Source organism: Chiloscyllium plagiosum, chromosome 14 (assembly GCF_004010195.1).
Source record: "Chiloscyllium plagiosum isolate BGI_BamShark_2017 chromosome 14, ASM401019v2, whole genome shotgun sequence".
NCBI lineage: Eukaryota > Metazoa > Chordata > Chondrichthyes > Orectolobiformes > Hemiscylliidae > Chiloscyllium > Chiloscyllium plagiosum.
In genome coordinates this window covers 48,691,335-48,716,125 of record NC_057723.1, presented here as the reverse complement: position 1 = coordinate 48,716,125, position 24,791 = coordinate 48,691,335, and the positions used below count along the sequence as shown (strand labels likewise).

The window sequence follows — 24,791 nt, the reverse complement described above, 5'->3', positions numbered from 1 at the left end:
GTGTTCCATGTAAAGGAGCATTAATTCATTAGCTGAAAGAGCATGATAGGTGGTAATCAGGAGGAGGTTTCTTTATCCATATTTAATCTGATGGTATGAGACTACATGGGGTCTAAAGTCAACATTGAAGACTCCCAGGTCAACTCACTCCTGACTTTATACCATTTTGCTACCATCTCTGTTAGGACTGTCCGGTGACTAAGAAAGTGGGACATTGTCTGTAGATCTGCTACTGTGACGATTATCATAATAGGGCGACTTCTTGACTAGCGTGAGTAATTGCTCTCCCAAGTTTTGCACAAGCCCTTAGGTGTTAGTAAGTAAGACTCTGTGGGGTTGGCAGGGCTGGGTTTGCCATGGTCATTTCCAGTGCTTTTATCAGTGCCATGCGATCATTCCTTTCTTTTAGAGTTAGCAATGGTTTTGTACAACTGAGCTTTGAGCACGTTTTTAGCGTGTTTTGAGAAGATTTGTAGCTCAGGTTGAGGTTCTGGATGAAGGTTTGCTCACTGAGCTGGAAGGTTCATTTTCAGACGTTTCATCACCTACTAGGTAACATCTTCAATGGGCCGCAGGTGAAGCAATGCTGAAAATTCCTGCTTTCCATTTATACATTTGGGTTTCTTTTGGTTGATGATGTCATTTCCTGTGGTGATATTTCCTGTGGTGAAGTCACTTCCTGTTCCTTTTCTCAGGGGGTAGTAGATGGGGTCTAACTCAATATGTTTGTTGATAGAGTTCTGGTTGGAATGCCATGCTTCTAGGTTGCAGATGATATTAAAAAAAAATCATTATCAGTTAAACTTTATTTCATGAAAATAGAATGTGCTGGTAAAACTGAATGGATCTGGCAGCATTTGTGGAAAGAGAAATTTCTCTTTCCGAGGAGCAAACCTGCTGAGTTTCTCCAGTAATTTCTGTTTTTTGTTCCAGTTTTCCAACATCTGCAATATTTTTCTTTTATTCGGGTTTTGAAAACTTTTGCTACAGATATTGGGAGAACTCCTTTCCTTGAAACAGCAATATCCCCTTTACTGACATTGTATCACCTTTAATAACCATTTGAATTTATCATGCAGCACGGTGGCTCAGTGGTTAGCACTGCTGCTTTACAATGCCAGGAACCTGGGTTTGATTCCTGCCTTGGGCAACTGCCTGTGTGTTGCCTGTATCATAACAAAATTGAGGTGAGAATGAAAAAAATCAGATTTTGGCATGAAGAAAAATGTTCCTGATTTTCTCCTCGTGTCTTGAATAGCGACTTCAGAATTGCACCTTTGAGAGGCAACTACTTTGTGTCCATGCATTTGTATCTCATTAAAGCAAATTAATCCAGTCTCACTTCCAATCCTCATTTCCTCCTCCAACAAGCTAGGTGCTGCAAATGCCCAACTGGTAAATCAAAACAGATCCCTGGTGGCTGCACTGCCTTCCTGACCATCACACTTCTGTTTCTCCTCCACAATGACCCTGCAGATTCCACGGTGATTATCCTCCTCGAATCATCATCGACAAAATGTTCCACCGTCAAACCACCAGCTTCATTACACCAATATGACTGCTCTAGGATCAGCTCAACCAACACTGGAGCTTTACCACAAGGACTGCAATGCTTCAATGCCTTCCCCTGGGCAGTTACAGGTGGGCAATAAATGCTGGCCTACCAGTATTGCCCATTTCTCATAAATGAATAAAAAGAAAATTCCACACAAGATGCTTTTGCACTGACCAAGACATGCATCCTATGTTTCATTGATGAAAGTGAGGACTGCCAATGCTGGAGATCAGTCTCGTTGTTTACCTTCTTAATACTGACTTCAGCACTGAGTTACAGGCTACCAGTCACTGTGTGGGTCACATGCTTTCTTCGTGCACAAAGTCTTAAGTGATCACTTGCAGGCTGTCAGCCTCTGTGTTTGGTTCTTACAGCAGAGGGAGAGGCAGGCAGCTTGTGACAGTGGGCTGCACTGAAGACTGAAGATTTGAGGCAGACAGGGAGTGGATGGTCCATTTATGGTACCATGTGGCATCAATGCCAGCAGGTCATGCAGCGAACACACGCAGTGTGTTTCACATAAATGGCAATGGGTGAAAGCCAATGCAAAGTGACTATAGCTGGTAGTGAAGGGGTCTACAGTCAGCCAGGGAATAGCACTACAATCAGTCCTGCAGGTCAAGTACAAGCAGAGGTAGGGGCTAGTGTGCTGCGAAAACATCAGTTTTGGGGATGGTGGTGGAAGATGCGCCAGCTTTTCCTTCAGTGACACAAAAGGAATGATTGAGTATGATAGAAATAGATGGAAGACTCATTCATGGTAATGCATGAACAGGAGAAATGGTGGGTGCCCTGAGTGAGTGAGAAGCAAATGCAGGGGGCATGAAGGGTTCGTAGCTTGTGAGGAAGGATGTCATTGCATGGACACAATGCATGCCATAATGAGAGCTGCAGTCCTTGAGTATTGGTGAGATACATGTACAATGGTAGAATTAGAGTAAGTGTTAGCCCTGTGAGTGTGTGGGAGCAGAGAGAGTATGTTTACTCTTGTGCAATACGCAGGGGTTTTGACTTTTTTGCAGCATTACAGGCCATCTGTTTTGCCACAAGACATACCGCTGATCTATACTGCAACTTCTTTTCAGACAGGTTGGAGCTTTTGGTGGTTAGGAGAGAAAAGGATCACTCATTTCACTGCCACATTGTCCATCAACTCCTCCAGATCCCTGTCCTAGCTATCTTGCTTCTTCTCTGCAGCACTTTCAGTTTTGAGCATTGCTGTTTGTGAAGGAGTTCTTGTGATAAAGTATCTGAGCCGGTGTACAGCTGGGTTTTAAATATGGCAGCAGAGGCTGGAAAGCACAATTTCTGGCAGTGATAAAAGCTTTCACCTCACTTACCTTACAATTCACAAGAAACACACCCAAAACTCATAATGAATGAGGTGAAAAGTGAAAGGTCATGTGAGAAATTTCAACCTGAGCTATGAAACTCCCTCACCACCACACTTTAACTCCAAATGAGGAAATTCAACCTTATTTACTTGCATCTTGGACCGTCACCCCTCTGTTGAATTGAAACAGGTTCAGAGTATGTACTAAACAAAACAGAAGAACTCCGGATGCTGGAAATTAGAAACAAAGACAGGAAAATGCTGAAAGACCTCAGGAGGTCTGGCAGGATCTGTGGAGCGAAAGCAGGGAAGGAGGGTCCCTGGACCTGAAATGTTAACTCTGCTATCCCTCCATAGATGCTACCAGACCTACTGAATTTTTCCAGAAATTTCTCTTTTGGCTGCAGTGTCTGTACATTTTCTTTCTGCATGAAAAGAATGTGTGTGTCCTCCATGGCAATGCCTTTACCAATCAGTGTCCACTAACCATCCAATTAATGCTGTCCTCTCGTGCAGTATTTATGTTAGTTTTCTCCTTGAATTTGATTTCTTGAGAAATATCCTAATGGGTTCCATTTGAAATAAACTGGAAAAGCCTCATGGCTTCCAAATGGGACAAGTTGACAAGGGTAGTAAGAGATAGCCTGTAATTCATTTACTTGCTATTTATGTAAGTAATTAATCCATAAGCAGCATTCATTGTGCCCACATGGAAAATATTTAATCTCATGCTGATAGCCTGTAGGGGGTGACCTTGAAAACCAAGAAGCAAAGAGGGGCAGGAGAGAATGGCATGCAGCATGATCCCAATATAAAGCAGAGATCGCTTGTACAAATTGTAGTGCTGTTAAAATTGCATGTAAATATTAAGCTGTTAATTTGACAAGTAGATTGTGTATTGGTGTAAATAAGATGGATGAGAGAGAAAGCTAGCATCATAACACAATGTAGAAGCTGATAGATGACAGCCAAGTAGTTCAGCTTATTGTATGCCTCGTGACCGACCATTGTGTTTTCATGTTTGAGCGAGGTTTATCACTCAAGCTTGTGTGCTTCACCTGGGTGAATTTTATTTGTTTTCACCCAGGTCACTAGATGGAATTATACACAGTAGAGAGGTGTTCCTGGAAGGGGAAGCTAATACACCCCAATAGAAACGTGCCTCCACCCAACTAATTGCAGAGCTGCAACAAATCCTGGAAATCATGGACAAGTTTTCATCCCAGACTATCCCAGCTCAAGGAAAGTACAAAGTGGTGAGTGTTAATAGAGGGACAAAGAGAATAAATTGTTTATATCAATGATGATCTCCTTCAAGTATTTAATATTACTGGTGCTCTCTGTGATAGAGTAAAATAGTAGTCCTGTTTAATATTTTAACCTTTTTTTTCTCCTCAGTCTATTGGAGGATGCATCTATAGTAAGCTAACTTGACAAAGTTCACATGGTTTATTTTTCCATATTCCACATGGGTTTATTTTTATTCACCATGAGATGTGGTTACTGCTGGATGGGCCAGCATTTATTGCTCATTTCAAGTTGCCCTTGAGAAGGTGGTGGTGAGCTGGCTTCTTGAACTACTGCAGCCCATTTGGTAGAACTGCAATGCTATTAGGGAGGGCGTTCCAGGATTTTTGACGTACACTAGTGTCACTGAAGGAATGGCGATATATTTCTAAGTCAGGAGGGTGAGTAATTGGGTAAATTGCAAATGATGGTGTTTCCGTGTGTCTGCCACCTCTGTCCTTTTAGATAGTAGTGGTTATGACTTTGAAATGTGCTGCTTAAAGATCCTTGAAGGAGGTCTGCTGTGAATTTTGTAGATCATGCATGCTGATGCTACTGAGCATTGGTGGTGGAAGGATTGAATGTTTCTGAATGTGGTGCCAGTCAACCAGGCTGCTTTGTCTTGGATGGTGTCTTGAGTGTTGTAGGAGCTGCACTTATCCAGATAAGTAAGGAGCATTTCTTCACTCCTGACTTGTACCTAGATGGTGGACAGATTTTGAGAAATCAGAAGGTGAGTTACTCACTGCATTCTTCCTAGCCTTTGACCTGCTCTTGTAGCCAGCATGTTTATATCACTTGTCCAGTTCAGTATCTGGTTAATGATAACCCCCAGAATGTTGTTCAGAGGGGATTCAGTGATGGTAATGCCATTGAAAATCATGGGCTGATTGTTAGGTTCTCCCCTCTCAGAGATGATCATTGCCTTGCGATGTGAATATTACTTGCCACATTTCAGACCACACCTGGATATTATCCAGGTCTTGCTGCTTCTGGACATAAGACTACTTCAGTGCCTGTCTTGAATGGTCCTGAACATTCTGCAATAATCAATGAAAATCTCACATCTAAACCTTACAGTGGAGCAAAGGTCATTGATGATGCAGTTGAAGATATGCAGGCCTAAGCATAAATTTTGACTGGATAATTGACAATTTGTACCAGTGTTGCTGAGTTAAAGTTTCACTCGCTTGATATTCATTGATGTCAGCGTGGATTCTCATATAGCCCCATTAATTGACAAACAGTGAGCACTATGGGCTCATTATCTGCCTGCTGCACTTTATTGGAGGTATGAATTGTTTTCATGATCGTGCCTCATTTAAATATTTTTTTAGTTAGCTATCAATGTATTAAGATATTCCTTACATCCACTTTTCTGTCTTGGCCCCATAACTCTTGATTCTTCTAATGAGCAAGAATATATCTAGCTCAGCCTGAAATATACACATGGACTCTGCCCCACTGTTGTCTGTGACATGGAGTTCTAAATAATTACAAGAGAAGAAATTTCACCTCAGCTCAGTCTTAATTTGGTGACCCTTAATTCTGAGACTATGCCTCCGAGATTCTCCCATGAGGGCAAACATCCTCCCAGCATTTACCCTGTCAAACCCCTTAAGAATCCTATACTTTCAATGAGATCACCTCCCATTCTTCTGACTTCCATTGAGTTCTCACCTGTTTAACATTTGCTCAGTAGACAATCCCTCTATACAGAGGATCATCCTCATGAACCTTGTCTTAACTGCTTCCAGTTGGGACTGGTAGTCTTAGGACTCAACTAAATTGAATTAAAATAGCTATAATTTAAAATGTATGGTAGTTTGCAATACCAGGTGACTGAGTAAGAGTTAAGACAAAATAAAAGCCTATAACTTAGGTTGCGATTTCAATGGTGTGCAGAGGGAGTACTCCATTGTCAATACTCCCATTATTCAGATCAAATACTATAAGAAGGCTCCATCTGCTTCATTAGATAAAAGGTCCCAAAGCTATGTTTAATAATGAGCAGGTGAGTTCTTCTTATGGCCTTGCTAATAATCTACATTGCAACTAAAGCCACTAAAACATGTTGACAGGTCATTCATCTCATTATTTGTGATCAAGTCAAGTGCACAAATTGGGGACACTGTGTCTGATAGCATTGAATATATGTCAGAAGTCTAGTTGGCTTTGAAAGCTTTTTTGGATTGTTGTGGTATTGTAAAAGGAGTTTAAATATTAAGGTATTTTTTCTTTTCATTATCTCAAAGACTACTAATAGATCAAAGATTAGTCTTATTTGCTCCAATTAAAGGCAAGTATTTTTATAAAAACATATCATTAGAGATATAATTCTCCCAAAAGTATCCTAGTGAACGTTTGCAATGCATTTTCTATTGTTTATAGATTTCTAGAAAGCTGTACAAAAATTGAACTGTAAACAAAGAGTTTTTCAACTTGCTTTTGTGTTATGTTAATACAAAATACACCACAAATAAGGCAAGATAGGGCACATTAGACCAATACTTAATTTGTAAAAATAATTGAAAAATATGTATTTCAAGAATATGATTCAAATCTAAATCATTAATACACAAAAACAATAGTGAAGTATTACATAAAAACACACAAAATTAGGAGCTGGAGGAAACTATTCGTCACCATGAACCTATTCTGCCAATCAATGAGATTATGGCTGATTTGATTGTAACATCAAATTCACATTCCCACTTATCCATGATAGCTTTCAGCAACTCCCGCCCCAGTTCTACTGCTATTTTAAAAATATCCAAACTCTCTCTTTCCACCACCTGATCATGAAGAGAGTTCCAGAAACTCATGACCTTATGAGAAAAAACAGCATTACCTAATCTCTGTTTCAAGTGGGAAATCACTGATCTTTAAAGAGGGTCCCCTACTTTTAGGTTGTCCCACAACAGAAACTATGCTCTCCACATCGACCCTGTCACAACTCCTGCAAATCTTATTTGATTAATCAAGTTCCCTCTTACTCTTCGAATCTCCAACAGCCTTGCCAATTCAACATTGCCTCAAAAGACAATATGCCCATTTTAGCTATTAACCTCAAAAACATTCTCAGAGCTACCTCCAACCCACTTACATCCTTCCTTAAGTAAGGTGACCAATAATGTGACAATACCCCAGATGCTGTCTCACTAGTGATCTCCCTATTTTTGTATTCAGTTCCCCTTGGGATGATAATATTCAATTAGCCTTCTTAATTATTTCCTGTCCCTGCATACTAACTGTTTATAATGCATGCATGAGTGCACCCAGATTCATCTGTACCTCAGAGCTTTGCAATCTCTCTCCATTTAGATATTTATCTTTTATTCTTTCCTTCAAAACAGACAACTTCAATTTTTCTTTCCGTCTTATATTCCATTTTCCCACGCATTTACTCTATTAATGATTTTCCTGAGTTCATTCCTCCCCATCATTTCCTGTCTGTCACTGCTTCTGGAACATTTGTATCCTCTGCAGTGAAGACTCAAATGCTAAGTATCTCATATGCTAAGAACCCTTATTTTCCATGATTAATGTTTCAGACTCACTTTCTATAGAACCAATATTCACTTTTCCACTTCTAAAAATGTTTAGAAACTCTTATCATCTATGCTTATATTTCTAGTTAGCTTTCTCTCATGCTCTACTTTTTCCTCTTTATTAATTCTTTGTTGTTTTTACATTCTGTCCTCTGACTTGTTGCCTGAGTTTGCGCAATTATCTGTTCTTTCTTAAAGATTGATGCTACCATTTTTAGTTAAACAAATTTGGTTGGTCCATCCCTTGGAACTTTTCTTAACTAATTGGAATGTATCTATTCTGTATATTTGAAAATATTCTACTATATGTCTGTCACGGATCTCAATTGACCTAACTTCAATGCAGTTTCCTCATTTACCTTTGCCACTTCTGCTTTCATGCCCTTAGTTGAATTTTAACAAAATAGTCTCAGGCACACTTTTCTCGCCTGCAAACTGAAAGCAAAATTCAATCATGTTGTAATCTCTGCTACAATGCGGCACCTTCACTGAAATCATTAATTTATCTTATCTCATTACACAATACAGGTCATTCTGCTGTAACGCGATTGACAAATTTGGGACACTGTTTCAAAAGCATGAACTTTTAAAACATATGTTGGCTGTAATGCGATTATGTTGCCAATGTTTTAAGCGCTGTTTCTAAAGCTCAATTTTCCTATAATGTGGAAATCACTTCCACATAGTCTTCAAGCATGTGACCATCACTTATAAAGTAACTACCTGTACAGCTGAATATCGACTGTTCTCTTTTTAGTTCCAGCATGTGCTGCTGTAAGAAGTTATTCTGAAAACATTCCATGAATTTCGTATCTATCTGACCTTTGCCCATGTGATGTTTCCAGATAATGCGTGGGTTAAAATCGCCTATGACTATCATAATGAACATAGGACCTAGAAGATTACAGCGCAGTACAGGCCCTTCGGCCCTCAATGTTGCGCCAACCTGTGAAACCAATCTGAAGCCCATCTAACCTACACAATTCCAGTCTCGTCCATATGCCTATCCAATGACCATTTAAATGCCCTTACAGTTGGCGAGTCTATTCCGGTTTCAAGCAGTGCGTTCCACGCTCCCACTACTCTCTGAGTAAAGAAACTACCTCTGACATCTGTCCTAGATCTATCACCCCTCAATTTAAAGCAATGCCCCAATATGCTAGCCATCACAATGCATGGAAAGATAGACATGCTTTCTTAATTTAGGTCATTCCCTTTCTACTGAGCAAGTACCATTATTAACATACAGAGCTTCCTTACTATCTTTTCTTACCTACCTATCATTCATAAATGTCATATAGTCTTCAAGATTCAGGTCCTGCCACCATCAGGTCATTTGTGGGTGGCACGGTGGCACAGTGGTTAGCACTGCTGCCTCACAGCGCCAGAGACCCGAGTTCAATTCCCGCCTCAGGCGACTGACTGTGTGGAGTTTGCATGTTCTCCCCGTGTCTGCGTGGGTTTCCTCCCACAGTCCAAAGATGTGCAGGTCAGATGAATTGACCATGCTACATTGCCCGTAGTGTTCGGTTAAGGGTATGGGTGGGTTGCGCTTTGGCGGATCAGTGTGGACTTGTTGGGCCGAAGGGCCTGTTCCCACACTGTAATCTAATCTAAATCATATCTGTTTCTATTTGCACTTGCAGATCATCTGTTTGGCTTCAAAAGCTATGTTCATTCACATACATAATGTTTAATTCATCCTTTGATTCTCTTAATAAATCCCAGTCTTCTCTGTTGGTTGACTCTTCAATTCACACTTCCATCCCTTTCTATCACAGCCTATTTCGAGTTCCGATATTAACTTTTTTTTTCTATTTCTAGCAACCTATTCCTGGACACTGCTATTTGATTTGCCAAAATTACCAAATTTGATTCCTTGCCATTATTACTCAATTTAAAATCTTCTCCACTTCCCTCGTTTTGTGGTTGGAAAAGCCACTTACCCTAGCATAGTTCAAGTACAGACCATTCCATCATTACATATACCACTTTGTCCAATACTAATGCCAGTGCCCCAAAAACTAGAATCCCCACATCTCAAACATCAGTTTTTGAACTATGCATTTATCTTCCTAATCTGATTTGTTCTATGCCAATTTACCTGTGGCCAAAGTAATAATGCAGAGATTATAATCTTTGAGGTTCTGCATCTTAATTTAGCATCTATCTCCACATACTGACAATACAGAATGCACTTTTTTATCTTGTCCATGGTGTTGGTATCTGCAGAGTTCATGACAACTGAATCCTCTCCTTCCCACTCCAAACTCCTCTGCAGTTATCCTGAACCCTGCATAGGTCAGGCAACATAGCCGTTTGGACATGCACTCTTTTTGCTGCAGAGAGCAGTGTCAATCCCCCTCACTATACCATCCCCTTTGACAACTACATTCCTTCTCATTCCCCCTTCTCTAGTGGCTTCCTGTACCATGGTGCCATCAGCTCATTTCCACTGCAGGCATCATTCTCATCCAGACAAATGAAAGCATCTCAGAACTGTCAGACAATTGCAAAGGCTGAAGCTCCTGTGCGCCCACCATCTGTGTCTCCTTGCTAACCTCACTTGAAGTCACCAATCTATCACTGAATACTCACCAGATCAGCTAATCTCACCCTGAGAGGTGTGACAGCTTCCTGGTACAAAAATGTCCAGGTAACTTGGATGTTCATAAATCTGACAACAACCAAAATTGTAGCTGAGTGTTTTCCATGAGAAAATAATGCCTATTGTTGGTGTGGAATTATTTCATACATTATAAGTAGATCTCTGTACTATTCAGATGCTGGAGATCAGAGTCAAAATGTATGGCGCTGGAAAAGCACAGCAGGTCAGGCAGTATCCAAGCAGGAGATTTGACGTTTTCGGGCATAAGCCCTTTATCAAGAATGATGAAGGGCTTATGCCCAAACCGTGGACTCTCCTGCTCCTCGGATGCTACCTGACCTGCTGTGCTTTTCCAGTGCCATACATTTTGACTCTGATCTCCAGCATCTGCAGTCCTTACTTTCTCCTCTATACTATTCAGGCTAGTAACCTCATGTCGTATATGTTTCAATGCTGTTTCCTTTTAATATGTTTCTATTGCTAATCAGATTATCAAGATCTCTTGGGGTTATTTTGACTTGGGGAAAATTAAATGGAAAATAAAATCAGGGAGGATGCATGTATTGATATCACTTGTTTTAAACTATCTGAAGTCATAATTATCCCCTGGTGTTTTGTCCTTTGTATTTCAAATGCAAAAGAATAGTTGTTCAGAAGGAATATAGTGACTTACTCACTTATCTGATAAGATGTATGACCTCAGTTACTGGTAAAACTTTAAAAGACTAACCTGAATGCAAAAATATAGCTATTACGTTTTTTATTTCAGTTTATTCTGCATATTTTCTAGAAATGGTTTAAGATTATATCACAAAGCTCAGTACCCAGTCTCCTTTAAGTGAACAGCAGTCTGAACTCAAGTAAGGGGCATTAGAACTGACCTCAATACTCACGGCTTGGGATAGGCAAAGAGAATCCTTTCTCCTCATAATTGTGAGATTGCATGTCTGTATCTTTTGGCTAAAATGAGTTGGAGACAGTTTCATTTTAAGAATTTAGCCCCAAGAAAATTTGTTTACTTATAATTCACATTAAATATTTCAGGTTTCTCTAATTGAAAGTGATTTTATTTTTAAGCATCAGAGTAAAGTATTTGGTTATGATTTGGTCCTAGTTTGTTTACTTACTGAAATAACCAAAAATGCATTAATGTGATTTAATTAAGTTAAATACATTGCAAAGCATTTGTATAATAGCTATAAATTACACAGTGAATGTGAGACAAGGCCAGATTTTCAATGTGGGAGTCAGAATCCAGAAAACTGAATTAATTCCTGTCCTGTCACTCTGCCTAAGTTGTGTCACTATCACAGTGATTTTTAAAGTTGAAAGGACTAATTGGTCAGAAGGTGAACTTGGAAGCAATTGGAGCTGTTGACCACTCTGGAAGGTGGGAACAGTCTGTCAAGGTAGGGCTAATATTGGATATGCTGCCAATTTTTGTATTCTTTCTGTATTGTCTCTGGTTGCACCAACACTTATTGCCCATCCATAGTTGTCCTTTAGAAAGTGGTGGTGAGCTGCCTTCTTGAACTCCTGCAATTCATGTACAGTGTGTAGGGTCACAATGAATTTAAGTAGCAAACTCAAGGATTTTGACCCAAAAACAATAAATGAATGATGATACAGAGGAGCCTTGATTATCTGGCATATTGGATTATCCAAATATCGGATTATCTGGAAAGATCTCAATGCCACAGTGCACAGCTAAACTATGTTATCTGGCACTCGATTATCCAAAATTCAATTAACCAAGCAAAATACTCCCCACCCGTATCCTTCGGATAATCAAGGTTCCTCTGTATATGGTCAGGATGGTGAGTGGCTTGGAGGGGAACTTGCAGGTTATGGTGTTCCCATGTATCTGCTGCCCTTGTTCTTCAAGACAGAAGTGGGCATTGATTTGGAAGGTGCTCCCGAAGGAGTTTTGGTGAAGTTCTGCAATACATCATATAGACAGTACATACTGCTGCTACTGAAAATTGAGCATGAACCTAGTGGATATTTCTGAATGTGGTGCCAATCAAGTGGGCTGCTTTGTCCTGGATAGTGTCAAGTTTCTTGAGTAATGTTGGAGCTGTACTCATCCAGGCAAGTATGGTTCACAGTTGATTCCACACTTTTGTTTTAAAGACCACTGCAGATAAAATTAAATGGATCCTGAGATGAAACCAACAGCTGCACATTCACTTTCACCAGATTGATCAAGTCCACCTGAAAAAAATGTTTGAAAATTCCAATCTGCTTCACATCAGAATTGTAACAAACTGTGCAAAGAGCTCAAGGGATTGTTAATTGGCATTAAATGTATATCCTGTTTGTTTCTCCCAATGTTCCTCCGAAACTGAAACTATGCTGGAGCTATCAGAATTCCGTGTTGATCTGCAGCACCGTGGTTTTCAAATATCAAATAAAATCAGAAAGTGCTGGAGAAACTCAGTAGGTCTGGCAGCATCTGAGAAGGCACAGGCAGAGGGGAATGTTTTGGGTTCAGTTTGATTCAACTTTCGGATACTCAAAGCCCAACCACACTCATTCTTGCCCCATCCTTCTGGCTCTTTATGGTTGAACTTGTACTGTTTTTATTTTGTGGACGTTGTGCTAATAATAAAACACAATGTTGGATGACAAACCAAGCTATTCCTTCTGAAGTAACCTCACCAGAAATTAATCCCTGAGAAAATCCCTTGGATTATTTCTGTTTGAATGATATAACGATGCAGTGGGACCGTATTGATATCATTTCACATTACAATTTTAAAAAGTACAAGTCTTTCCAACAGTTTTCTAAAAACACTTGCAGTTTACACTCATTTAATTCATAAATGATTTAAATATGAAGACCCAAATGGACCAAAGTTTACTTTCTAACTAATGCCAAGGGTAAAAGTGTTCTCTGATATTTATGGGTAAACGGTTCAGCATTTTTAGATGAGGAGATGCATAGTTAATTTTGAATATTAAATGTTGCTTTTTGTCGTGCATTGCTGTGCTATAATATTATGGAAAAGGAAACTTGTTATCTGTCTCACCACTGTATGTATTAAATAAAAGGAACTTGTCTTTGAGTATGGAACATGGACAGGGGCCATTGGAATTGTGAGCCCTACCCACCATTTTGAAGGTCTTTGAAGTTGGTCCAACTTTTCTAAAATTCATTTAGTCATCTTCTGCCCACAATCTTTTAGAGAAATTTGTAGAAAGCATTTCTAACATAAACCCCTTAAGCTAAAGTTAGCCTTCATGCTTAATTTTAAAATCAGTAAATCCATCTTAAAGTCAATAAATTATCAGTTAGAAGTGAACAGGTTTAATCAGAATGATTTGAAAAATATATAATAGCTTTTCCAACATTTATTTGACGGTATACTTGCCAGTCAGTTCCAATGAGCAGTAATCAGCTAATTTCTGATCGCAATACATCAAGCATTCTGAATGAATGATGAGACATATCATTCAAATGTGAGAAAAACCCACTGAAAGTATACAACACTCCCAGTAGTTAAAAACAAAAAAGCAGAGGGCAGAATATTATAAGATCTGAGCAATATGAACTTTGGTGAGATGTATGGTAGAACTGGGTGACAAATATGGTGAGGCCAATTTCAACATTAAGAGCAATCTTGAGCCATCTTATATGCTTTCCATAAGAAAACTCATGGCACATCTGCAATTCACTTAGAAGACCTTCTCGGGCTGCACCAGCAGTTATCATTGTAATGCTGCAGCAAGGACATTGTATGCTCATGGACATGCATTCAGGTCATGGACTATACCAGGCTACTTTCCTGGGCTCTCCATTCGCTGTCACAATGCTCACTCATTCTGAGCCGACCTGGATGCTCACAGCATCCTTGCATTTTTCTTCCTGCTTGTCACAATTGTCAACAGGCCTCAGACAAGAGGGATAGTCTTCAGTCAGGGAGACCTCTGTTATCACTCCAGGGCAATTGGAGTCATGGGTACTTCCAGATAAGGGGTGAGGTGCTGAATATGGAGCAAACATATTGACTCTTTCTGCTCAATTGTATGCTATTTCCCTCCTAGAATGAAAGAGAGGCTGGTGTTACAGGAGATGAAAGTGGGTAGCACAGCTATTAATGTTGATGCAGATGGGGAAATGTCTCGTGTGAGTGAGCTGGAAATGCAGACAGTATACAGGCATTGTGGTGTTTGGGGTTGTGGCAAGTGGGAACGGGAACAGAGATTGAGTGAATTGAAGATATTAAAGAGAAGATGGTGGCACTTGCACAGGCAGATTGGAGAATTTGACTTGCTTCCTACAGAGTTGGGCATTAATACAGAGAGCTGAGACTGCTCCATCTCAGGTGGCAAACTTAGACCAAGTTGGCAAGGTCTGGTATTGTGGTCTCTGCTTTCAGTCCTGAGTGAAAATGGTGTCAGAATGTCATGTGACTTGGAGGGCAACTTGCAGGTGGTGTTGTAAGGTCTTGTCTTTCTAAAGATTGTGGGTTTGGAAAGTACTGGTAAAAGACCCTGGGTGAGTTGCATCTTGCAGATAGTTCATGCTGTTGCCACTGTGTGTTGTTGGGAATGAATGTTTAAGGTGGTGGATGGGATGCCAGTCAAGTGAGTTGCTTTGTCCTGGATGCTGTCAAGATTCTTGCGTATTGTTGGACCTAACCATCCAGCCAAGTGGAAGATATTCTATCCTACTCCTGACTCCTGACTCCTGACTTGTAGATCACAGACTGACAGGTTTTGAGAAATTATGAGATGAGCTACTTACTGCAGAATTCCCAACCTTTAATCTGATCTGGAAATATTAGTATTTAAATGGCAGATTTACTTCAGTTTTTGGGTGTGGGATCTAAAATTGGCTTGCTGGAGATAGAAAGCAAAAGCTGCTTTTGTGAGTAGAAATTTTACTCCAGTTAATTCAGTAATTCATCTTTTTTTGTGACTAGAAATTTTGTTCCAGTTTGTTCAGTAATACATCGTTTTTTTACTATATCTCAATTATTTAAATTGCATTAATGTTAAATTGGGAAAATGGAATTTGCACTGGAGGAGTTCAACAAGATTCTGCATGGCAGACTCGTTAGTAAGGGTAGTTTACATGGGATTCAGGGAGAGTTAGCCAGTTGGATGCAAAGTTGGCTTGAAGGAAGGAGGCAGAGGTTGGTGATGCGGGTTGCTTTTTGGACTGGAGGCCTGTGCCCAGTGGTGTGCCATAAGGATCCGAGCTGGGTACCCTGCTTTTTGTCATTTGTGTAAGTGAATATAAGAGTTATGATTAGTAAGTTTGCAGGTAAAACCAAAATAGGTTGTGTAGTGGACAGTGAGGAATAACTCCTCAGAGTGCAATGGGACCTTAATTAGATGGCCACTGGGCTGAGAAGTGGCAGATGGAGTTTGATTTAGATAGATGTGAGGTGTTTGCATTTTGGTAAGGCAAACCAGGGCAAGACTTATGCAGTTAATAGTAGGTCCCTGGGGAGTATTGCTCAGCAAAGAAACTAGAGGTGTAGGTGCATAGTTCCATGAAAGTGGAGGTGCAGGTAGTTAGGGTGGTGAAGAAGACATTTGGCATGCTTGGTCAGAACATTGAATATAGGAGTTAGGATGTCATGTTGCTGCTGAACATGACATTGATGCCACCACTTTTAGAATACTGCACACAATTCTGGTCACCCTCCTATTGGAAGGATGCTGTTAAACTTGAGGGTGCAGAAAAGATTTACAAGGATGTTGCCAGGACTAGAGGGTTTGAGTTATAGGGAGAGGCTGAATAGGCTGAGACTTTTTTCTCTAAGACATCAGAGAATGAGGGGTGACCTTATAGAGATGTATAAAATCATGAGGGGCATGGATATGATGAGTAGCTAAAGTCTTTGTCCTAGAGGGGGTGAGTCCAATACTAGAGGACATAGGTTTAAGGTGTGAGGGGGAAGATTTAAAAGGGACCTGAGGGGCAATATTTTGCATGCAGAGGGTGATGCATGCTTGGAATGAGCTGCTAGAGGAAGTGATGGAGGCTGGTACAATTACAGCATTTAAAAGGCATCTGATACAGAAACAAGGGTTCAGAAGTATATGGGCCAAATGCCAGCAACTGGTTCAAAATCTGATTGGGATGTCTGGTCAGTGTGGACAAGTTGGACCAAAGAGTCTGTTTCATGCTGTAAGACTCTATGACTCTAAGTTTGAGGTAATTAATGCATTTTGAAAGAGCATCTAACTAAAGGAATGCACAATAAATGGAAAGAATACTAAGAAGTTTAGAAGAACAATGGATTCTTGGAGTAAATGTCAATTGATTCTTGAAGCAGAGCAGGTGAATGGGTTGGTGGAGGAGAGTCCGAGACGATTCTTCTTCAATAGCTGAGGCATAGAATGTAAGAGCAGGGAGTATATGCTAGATGTGTATAAACTTAAGAGGGTACATTTAGAGTACTGCATACAGTTCTGGTCATAAATTATAGAAAGAAGATGATTGTAGTAGAGAGGGTAGAGAGGAGATTAATGAGAATTTTACTCTGAGCAGAAAACTGAGGAAAGAATGCACAGGCTGTTTTTGATGAGCAAAAAAAGCTGAGGGAAAGTTTAATTGAGGTGTATGATTTCATGAGAACCTTAGATAAAGTGATGGGAAAGATCCATCTCACATGCAGAGAGATGAGTAACTAAGAGTACAGATTTAATGTAATTGATAGAAGATTAAGGAGAGGTTGCGTAGTAATCTTTTCTCCCAGAGGAAGTAGCAGCCTTGAACTTGATAGTGACAACAGTCCTTATTGCATTTTAGAGTATATAGATATGCACTTGAAGTGCCATAATCTACATGGCTAAGAACTAAGAACTAAACACAAGGATGAGACTGAATAGCTATTTACTTGGTAGATGGTAGTCGGGATGGGATGAATGCTCTCCTTCTGTGCTGTGAACATCTCTGTTAGCTGCTTGTCTTCCCGTTGACCATGGCAGGCCTAGTTATGCATTAGAAATGAAAAGGGAATCCTATGTGCAAGAATGGCTCAAATAGTCAATAGTTATGGTTTGTTTTTGAAATAATGCACTGAACAAACCTTTCATTTATCACAAAAAGGGCCATTTAATGAATACAATTTATAAGTGTTGCCTGTAGATAAACATAAACTTTTTTGTACAACATATACCATAGCTTCTCCAGAAAATCCTGGGAGAATAGCAGCTTTAGAAAAAAAAAATGAAGTATCACTCTTATTGTGGATTCAAAACATGGTGTCAGTCAGCTGTAAGTCTTTCTTAAGGTATAATAATTTGAAAACAATGCCTGGCAATAGTCCATTATTTGCCAAGTTTCTTTCTAATACAACACATTACTCATTGATAATATTAAACCGAAGCCACTGGTGGACTCTCATTGGAGAAAGTGACATTCGACATAGCAAGTTAATTGGCTATCTTATTAGTTGCAATTCATACAAATTTGACACTGGAATTGTTTCAAAAGAATGTTATCAAGGTTCCACTTAATGACAAAAAAACATTGCATTTCCACAGATAAAATAAATTGAAATAGCCACAAAAGGTTAGCATTGCTATTTAGTGACGCATGGCTTCTTTTAATGACGTATTCAATGGTTCCATAATGTTATTCAATCTTAGAGACTCAGAAAGGCAGCAAATAATGACAAGTCTCTTTCCTGCAGGAGGAGAATTATTCTTTGAATTTATAACATTTTAAATGTTAATGTTTGTTTTGCTATTCTTTTTCTTTTTCTCATTTTCCTTCTCTGCTAATCCATTCTTTCTTACCTTCTGTTTATTTTTCCTTTTGCAATTAGTTTATCTAATTCATCCTATTTCTTTCTCTGGGATTCAGTCTATTTCTTTATCAGCCCTTACTTTGTACTGGGGCTTAAGGAGATAGATTGTTGCTTTGTCATTTATGAAAGTCTGACAAGCTGTCATGCCCTTGCTGCTGTGTTATTAACATGCACTTCTGGCTATTTGTAGTGCAATTTATGTTCCGGATAAAGTATGAGGAAAAATTGTAACTGATCATATTCCAGCAGCGTCTAACCCAACATAAACCCTAAATGAAGGGTTTGGCAAACAGGAAGCATAAATCACTTATGCTCCAATTTTCTGGACTTTCAGTGGCATGATATTGATGTATAGCAAAAATACATATTATTGTGATGGAATTTTGGGGAAATTCCATTTTTGAACCAGCAATAAAATGTCGGTATCATTTCGTGAATTTGTTATATTTGATGTTTCTGTTTCGTTTGTTATTTAGACACACCAGAAAGGTATATTCCACCTTTTATGATCACACCCTTTCTGTTCCTTCAGATATCATGTCACTTTACGTGGAAGGTCAGCAGAGATGATCTCTTACTGCAGAGACTTATGGTTGACAAAGGTCAGATTGATGAAAAACCTATGGGTTCCTGAATTTGAAGAGACTGACGTAGAACTGATGGAATCCAGAAGGATGTTTGGACCTTAAGCACTGAACTACGAAGTCTTTAATTTACACTGTTACTATATAAGCAATGAATGTGCAATATTGATTAGTGTACTGAAAACTACCTTCATGTGATTCTCATGTATAGACTCTTATAAGTGTTTTAGAGTTTTTTAAAAAGAAAGTTCAAAGTTTACATGTAAGTCTGAAAGTTAATTCTTAAATTTGCTCTCATATAATGAGTTGAATTTCTGATGTTGATATTTATAAGTGATTATGGATAATATAAATAAGTCATCATATCAATGGGAATAAATAATTTATCAACATATACCCTAACCAGTATTAGTGTCTTCAGCTTAATTCTAATTTGATCTAATTGTGCAATAAAACAGAAGTTGTTTTTCTGTACACTCTAAAGGCATGAACGCATGTGGAAAGTCCAAGATTTGCATACTTCTCTTTTTCTCTGTCTATGTTAGTAGTTTCAGTTAAGCAATACGTAAATCAGTGAGTTATGAGTGAACCAAGAACTTCATGAACCAACTTATTTGGCAATAATACACCAGGTATACTGCAATGATGAAAATAAACTAATAATAACTGTCAATGTGTTCTTGTGTTCACAGACACAATTTGGCTTATAATATAGGTAACTGCACAAGTTCAGGATACAATAAAAGAAAGCCTAGAATGAAATACCAACCATCATCTGATACAATGTACAAACATATGAAGAGGTAAATATGATAGTAAAACCTTTGTAACAAGGTAGTAGGATGCAAGCCATTCCAATCATTAAAAAGACTAGTAGTGCGATTAGGCGCTTTGCCAGCATGTCAGAAAAACAACAAGCAAGTTATTGCACACCATTGTCAAACCTACCAAATGATCAGCCCAGAGTTGAACACATTAGCGGGTGATTCATACATAGTATTAAGGAGGTAAATCATTGCTTTTTCTTTTATGAAAGTCCTACATGTTCTCCTAACCTTGCTGCTCTGTTATTGATAATGGTTTTTTGGGGGGAGATAGAGTGGAAATGCCTACCAGGTAGATGCTGTTCTGATGTGGGGTTTGGCTAGCTCTGTTGGTTGATGGCTGGTTTATGATATAGTGCATTGCCAATAGTATGGGTTCAATTCGTACACCTGCTGAAATTGCCATAAAGGGTGCTTCTTCTTGCCTGTAGTGTGGTGGCCTGCAGGTTAAACCACCATCTCTCTGTAATGGGAGAGCTGCCCTATATTGACTTTACCTTTATTTCTAATAAGCCACATCATTTTGAAAAGTTTCGAGAGTGTGTTGCTGGGAAAACACAGCAGGTCAGGCAGCATCCGAGGAGCAGGAGAATCATTTCAGACATAAGCCCTTCATCAGGATTTGTGCTTCTCGAATGCTGCCTGACCAGCTGTGCTTTCCCATCAACACACTCTCAACTCTGATCTGCAGTCCTCGCTTTCTCCTACATCATTTTGAAAATCCAGATTTAACATAGAATTTTCAACCTGATTGTGAATTGCCATCATCTGAATTTCCCTGGAGCCTCTAAAACCTCAAAATGGCTGCAGTGCTACTGATCAGAAGCAATTTCACGTCACAGGATGTGTGAACTCCACACATCTATTTCCTCTCAGTCTGGAGAGGCAGCTTGACACACAGTAGCTAGGATGTTATGTTGGCTTTTGGATTATGGAAGAGTTAGTGCTGCAAGAGAAGGTATAGAGGCAGAACAAAGTCCTGTACCCACAGCTGGGGAAGGAGACCCTCTCAACGGTAGCAATTGATTCTACTCTATCTTCATGAAAACAAAGTATTGCAAAGTGCCCTAAATATACTTGTCCATCATTAATAAAACAATTTTTACTACACAACAGGATAAACCCTCCTCCTGCTGATAAATTAGTCAGTGCATTAGTCAGGAATAAATATAGGGTCGGGGAATGGGTCTGGCTGGGTTACTCTTCAGAGGGTCGGTGTGGATTTGTTGGGCCAAATGGCCTGTTTCGATACTGTAGGGAATCTAAAAAAACAAAGTGCAAAATTCTTTGATGGTGACATGCAGCTGGGAATGTGATGTGTAAACCTTAATTGTTAGCAATACTTGGTAGGTGACTAACTAAATTATAGCACATTGAAAAGTGAGAGTTTGATGGTGTCCTTTGTGGGATATGGGATTTGAAGATGCATTCACTGATCTTGATGCTGCTGTGGGATCAGAGATGTTTTGTGCAACTGCACCCATTTTCCCAAGTCTTGACTACCAGCATTGACCATCACAGCTGGTCCCACTGCCTTCTGTGAGTTTAGATATTGGAAAATCTTGGAGCCCTCTCTCTCATTCTTTTGTTTTATTTTCCAGTTTAAAATCAGTTCTAGCTCTGAGAAAAATATACCTTTCCTTTAAGAGGTGCTCACTAGTATTAATTGGTGTTAACAACAAATGCTCCTGAGGCCTCAACTGCAGCCTGCAACTATTCAACAGCGCTGGTATTTCTGGCTTCACACTGCAATTTTGAAGACAGAACAAAGTTAGCAGGCTGCCAGAATCAGGAACAAGTGGAGGGGCTAAATCCACATTTTAGACCAAGCATTAGTTTTTGGAGTTTTTGAATTTTGGTTCTAATATATTAATAGGAAAGAAAGCAAATAATTCCCCATGACCTATGTCCATTTAGAAGAGAACATCATGTGGAAAACAGTGGAAATATACTTAAATCTTTGATGTGATGCAGTTCTTTTGTGAAAAGCAATGGGTGAAATGGAAACTTGAATTAAAAAAGCTTTCTGTCATAATTACTTTCTCTAATTTATTCTCCGATTGGACAGTTTCACTTGTTTGTTCACTGTGGGTGGTCGTTGCACTGACTGACTAAACAAAAACCAAATCTACATAGGCCTCTAAGTGATGATCTATGATTATAATTATGGCTTAAAGTCTGTCCTCAGTGGAGATCACAATATTACCAGACTGTTTAATAAACTGAATCCCTTATATAAAAACAAGTTGTAACTTCTATAAACTTTGTTTTGTTCGAAGTTTATAAGAGCAACATAGTGGTTTAAATTGCAGGACTAACTTAAAAGATAATCTTACCAACAGCCTAGACTCAACAGCCTTTAGAGATCCTTTTGCAATACACAACCTCATCCAACACACACCACTATGGTAATAGATAATGACAGTGACCAACACCATGAATGAAAAGCATTGAAAGATTTGAACAAAATTAATTTGACAATTATAATGCCAATCATGAGTATTGCACAGTCTGGATTAGAGTGGTGCTGGAAAAGCACAGCAGGTCAGGCAGCATCCGAGGAACAGGAAAATCGATGTTTTGGGCAAAAGCCCTTCATCAGGAATGAAAACCTGATGAAGGGGTTTTTCCTGAAACGTCGATTTTCCTGCTCCTTGGATGCTGCCTGACCTGCTGTGCTTTTTCAGCACTACTCTAATCTAGATTCTGGTTTCCAGCATCTGCAGTCCTCACTTTTGCCTATAAGTATTGCACAAGCTAATGCAAAGAACTCCCTATGAATGAATTCTTCATCAATCCAGAAAAAAAAAGCTTGAGAATTAATTGGCAGAATCATAACTATAAGCATAAGCAAATTAAATTGGATAGATTTTAATGCTTAGGTTGTTAACTGGCAGGGCGTACCAGTGGCTTATCCGTTGTGACAATAAAAAAGCCAGGTCCATTTTGAGGCATGGACATCATTTAAATATATCTGTACTGCTGCCTACATAATTAGACAATGTAAGTCTCGAGTGAGAGGTCATGATCATCACGATTATTCCTTTGGATGCAGATTATAGATTTTGTCTTGTCCTTACTAGCCTCCACCTTCGAAGGATCATTCTCTGCCATTTCCACTAACAATCTTCCCCTCTTGTCCTCTTTCAACATTGTACAAGGATTGTTCCCTCTGTAACCCTGGGTCTACTCTTCCTTGACTCCCATTATCTCTTGGATGTAAGTGGTTGCATAGAAAGGGAGGGATGAGGCAATAGATGATCAATGGGTGACAGGGACAGATTAGCCACTTTGCAATTCTGTGTGCACTTCATTTTTGCTTACTCACAGTTACAGTAACATTGCCACTTGCATTCAGTACAGTATGTACAAAAATCTAAGAGAAACTGTTTTGTTCCTGTTGTTACTACACAGTTTTCATAATCATGGAGATATTTCCAATATTGTTCTCCAAAATTTGGAAACAATTACCCTTTTGTCAATTACTTCTTTGATTTTCAATGTTCAATTTTATATATCTGCAAGCACAGAAACAATATCTTTGATTCACATAAGAATTCACTATAATAACTGTTAGAATTCAGAATTTGCAAAGAAATTGCAGGGTTTTTTGTAGTTTAATCTTCTGAAAGCAAACTTCCTTTTTTATCTGTATAAAAAGAAACAGAAGTTGAAACATTCTTCTCAAAGTTGTCTGTAATGCAATACTACACTTTGAAATGAACTAATATATGTAAAACATTGAACCGAAATTTGCTGTAAAATTAACAATGATGCCATATGTTACTCATGCACAAATATTGCAACATTAAATATGGTAATACAAATCTTGCTGCCTTAAAACAACACTTCACTGTCTGCCTTACCAATTGAATGTGTTGAGAATTGTATTGAAATATCATATTATATGATAAGTACAAATTAATTTCATCACAGAAAATTATGTCTTGCCGATTCCAGTCCTCTTTTAATCAAGGGGAGGTCATGCCTGACAAATCTGCTAGAATTTTTTGAGGACGTAATGAGCAGGTTAGACCAAGGAGAGCCAATGGCTGTTATCTACCTGGACTTCAAGAAGGTGTTTGACAAGGTGCTGCCACAGAAGGCTACTCAGTAAGATAAGGGCCTGTGTTAGAGGCAAGGTACTGGCACAGATAGAGACTTGGCCGTCTGGCAGGAAGCAGAGAGTGGGGATAAAACGATCCTTCTCAGGATGGCAGCCTGTGACAAGTGGTGGTCTGCAAGGCTCAGTGATAGGACCACAGCATTTCACTTTATACATTAACAATGTAGATTAAGGAACTGAGGGCATTCTGGCTAAGTTTGCAGATGATACACAGATAAATAGAAGGACACATGACATTGAGGTGGTGGGAAGGTGGCAGGAGGATTTGGACAGGTTAGGAAAGTGGGCAAAGAAGTGAGAAGGTGTGAGGTCATCCACTTTGGTAGGAAGAACAGAAGCATGAGAAAGTGTGAGGTCATCCACTTTGGTAGGAAGAACAGAAGCATGAGATGGACTATTTTCTAAATGGGGAGAAAATTCAAAGGTCTTGGGAGTCCTAGTCGGGGATTCTCTCAAAGTAAACTTGCGGGTTGAATCAGTAGTTAAGAAGGCAAATGCAATGTTGGCATTTATTTTGAGAGGACCTGAATATAAAAGCAGTGATGTACTTCTGAGACTCTATAAGGCTCTGGTCAGACCACATTTGGAATATTGTGCACAGTTTTGGGCCAAATGTCTTGATATGGATATACTGGCCCTGGAGCATTTTCAGAGTAGATTCACAAAAATGGTCCCAGGAATGAAAAGCTTAACATATGAGGAACATTTGAGGACTCTGGGTCTATACTCAATGGAGTTTAGAAGGATGAGAAGGGATCTAATTGCAGCAAAATGGGAAATTATGAGGTAAGGCAAATAAGGAGAGCAAAGAAGGGGAGTGTTGAATATATAAAATAGAAAAAAATTTCAGAATGAAGACACAGTAAGATGAGTCATGTTGTCAGGGGGTGCTTTGAGCTATTATTATGTAACTGCACAAAGTGAAACTGGTAAGTTGAAGGCATATGTCAGAATGGAGAGCATGATATGACAGAAATTCATTTTGTTCATGGTTTATTTGTACCACAACTTCATTTACTCACTTTTGCCCCATATTCTTTAATTCGATTAACCCTAACTAAATGCATTTAAATTTGAATTATCTATTTTATCCCTTTGATTTTGTCTTTTGATAGGATTTCTGCCTGTGAAACATCAGATGAATGCAGTTA

At 39.2% G+C, this 24,791-nt stretch overlaps 1 protein-coding gene across 2 annotated transcripts in view; it reads left to right on the top strand.

Moving 5' to 3' along the window:
* Positions 1-18,901, top strand: part of LOC122556924 (histamine H2 receptor-like) — a 37,474-nt gene extending 18,573 nt beyond the window's left edge. Inside the window, exons 3-4 of one of the 2 annotated variants that reach the window (XR_006313706.1) lie at positions 3,976-4,144; positions 18,639-18,725. Coding sequence is in view for 1 of the 2 variants with exons in the window: in XM_043704171.1 (XP_043560106.1) it covers positions 18,639-18,795 (157 nt within the window). In the remaining variant the exon portion in view is untranslated. Of the gene's footprint in view, positions 1-3,975; positions 4,145-18,638 lie in introns of both variants that reach the window. The other variant, XM_043704171.1, reaches the window with a different exon arrangement.
* Positions 18,902-24,791: the final 5,890 nt, after the last annotated feature.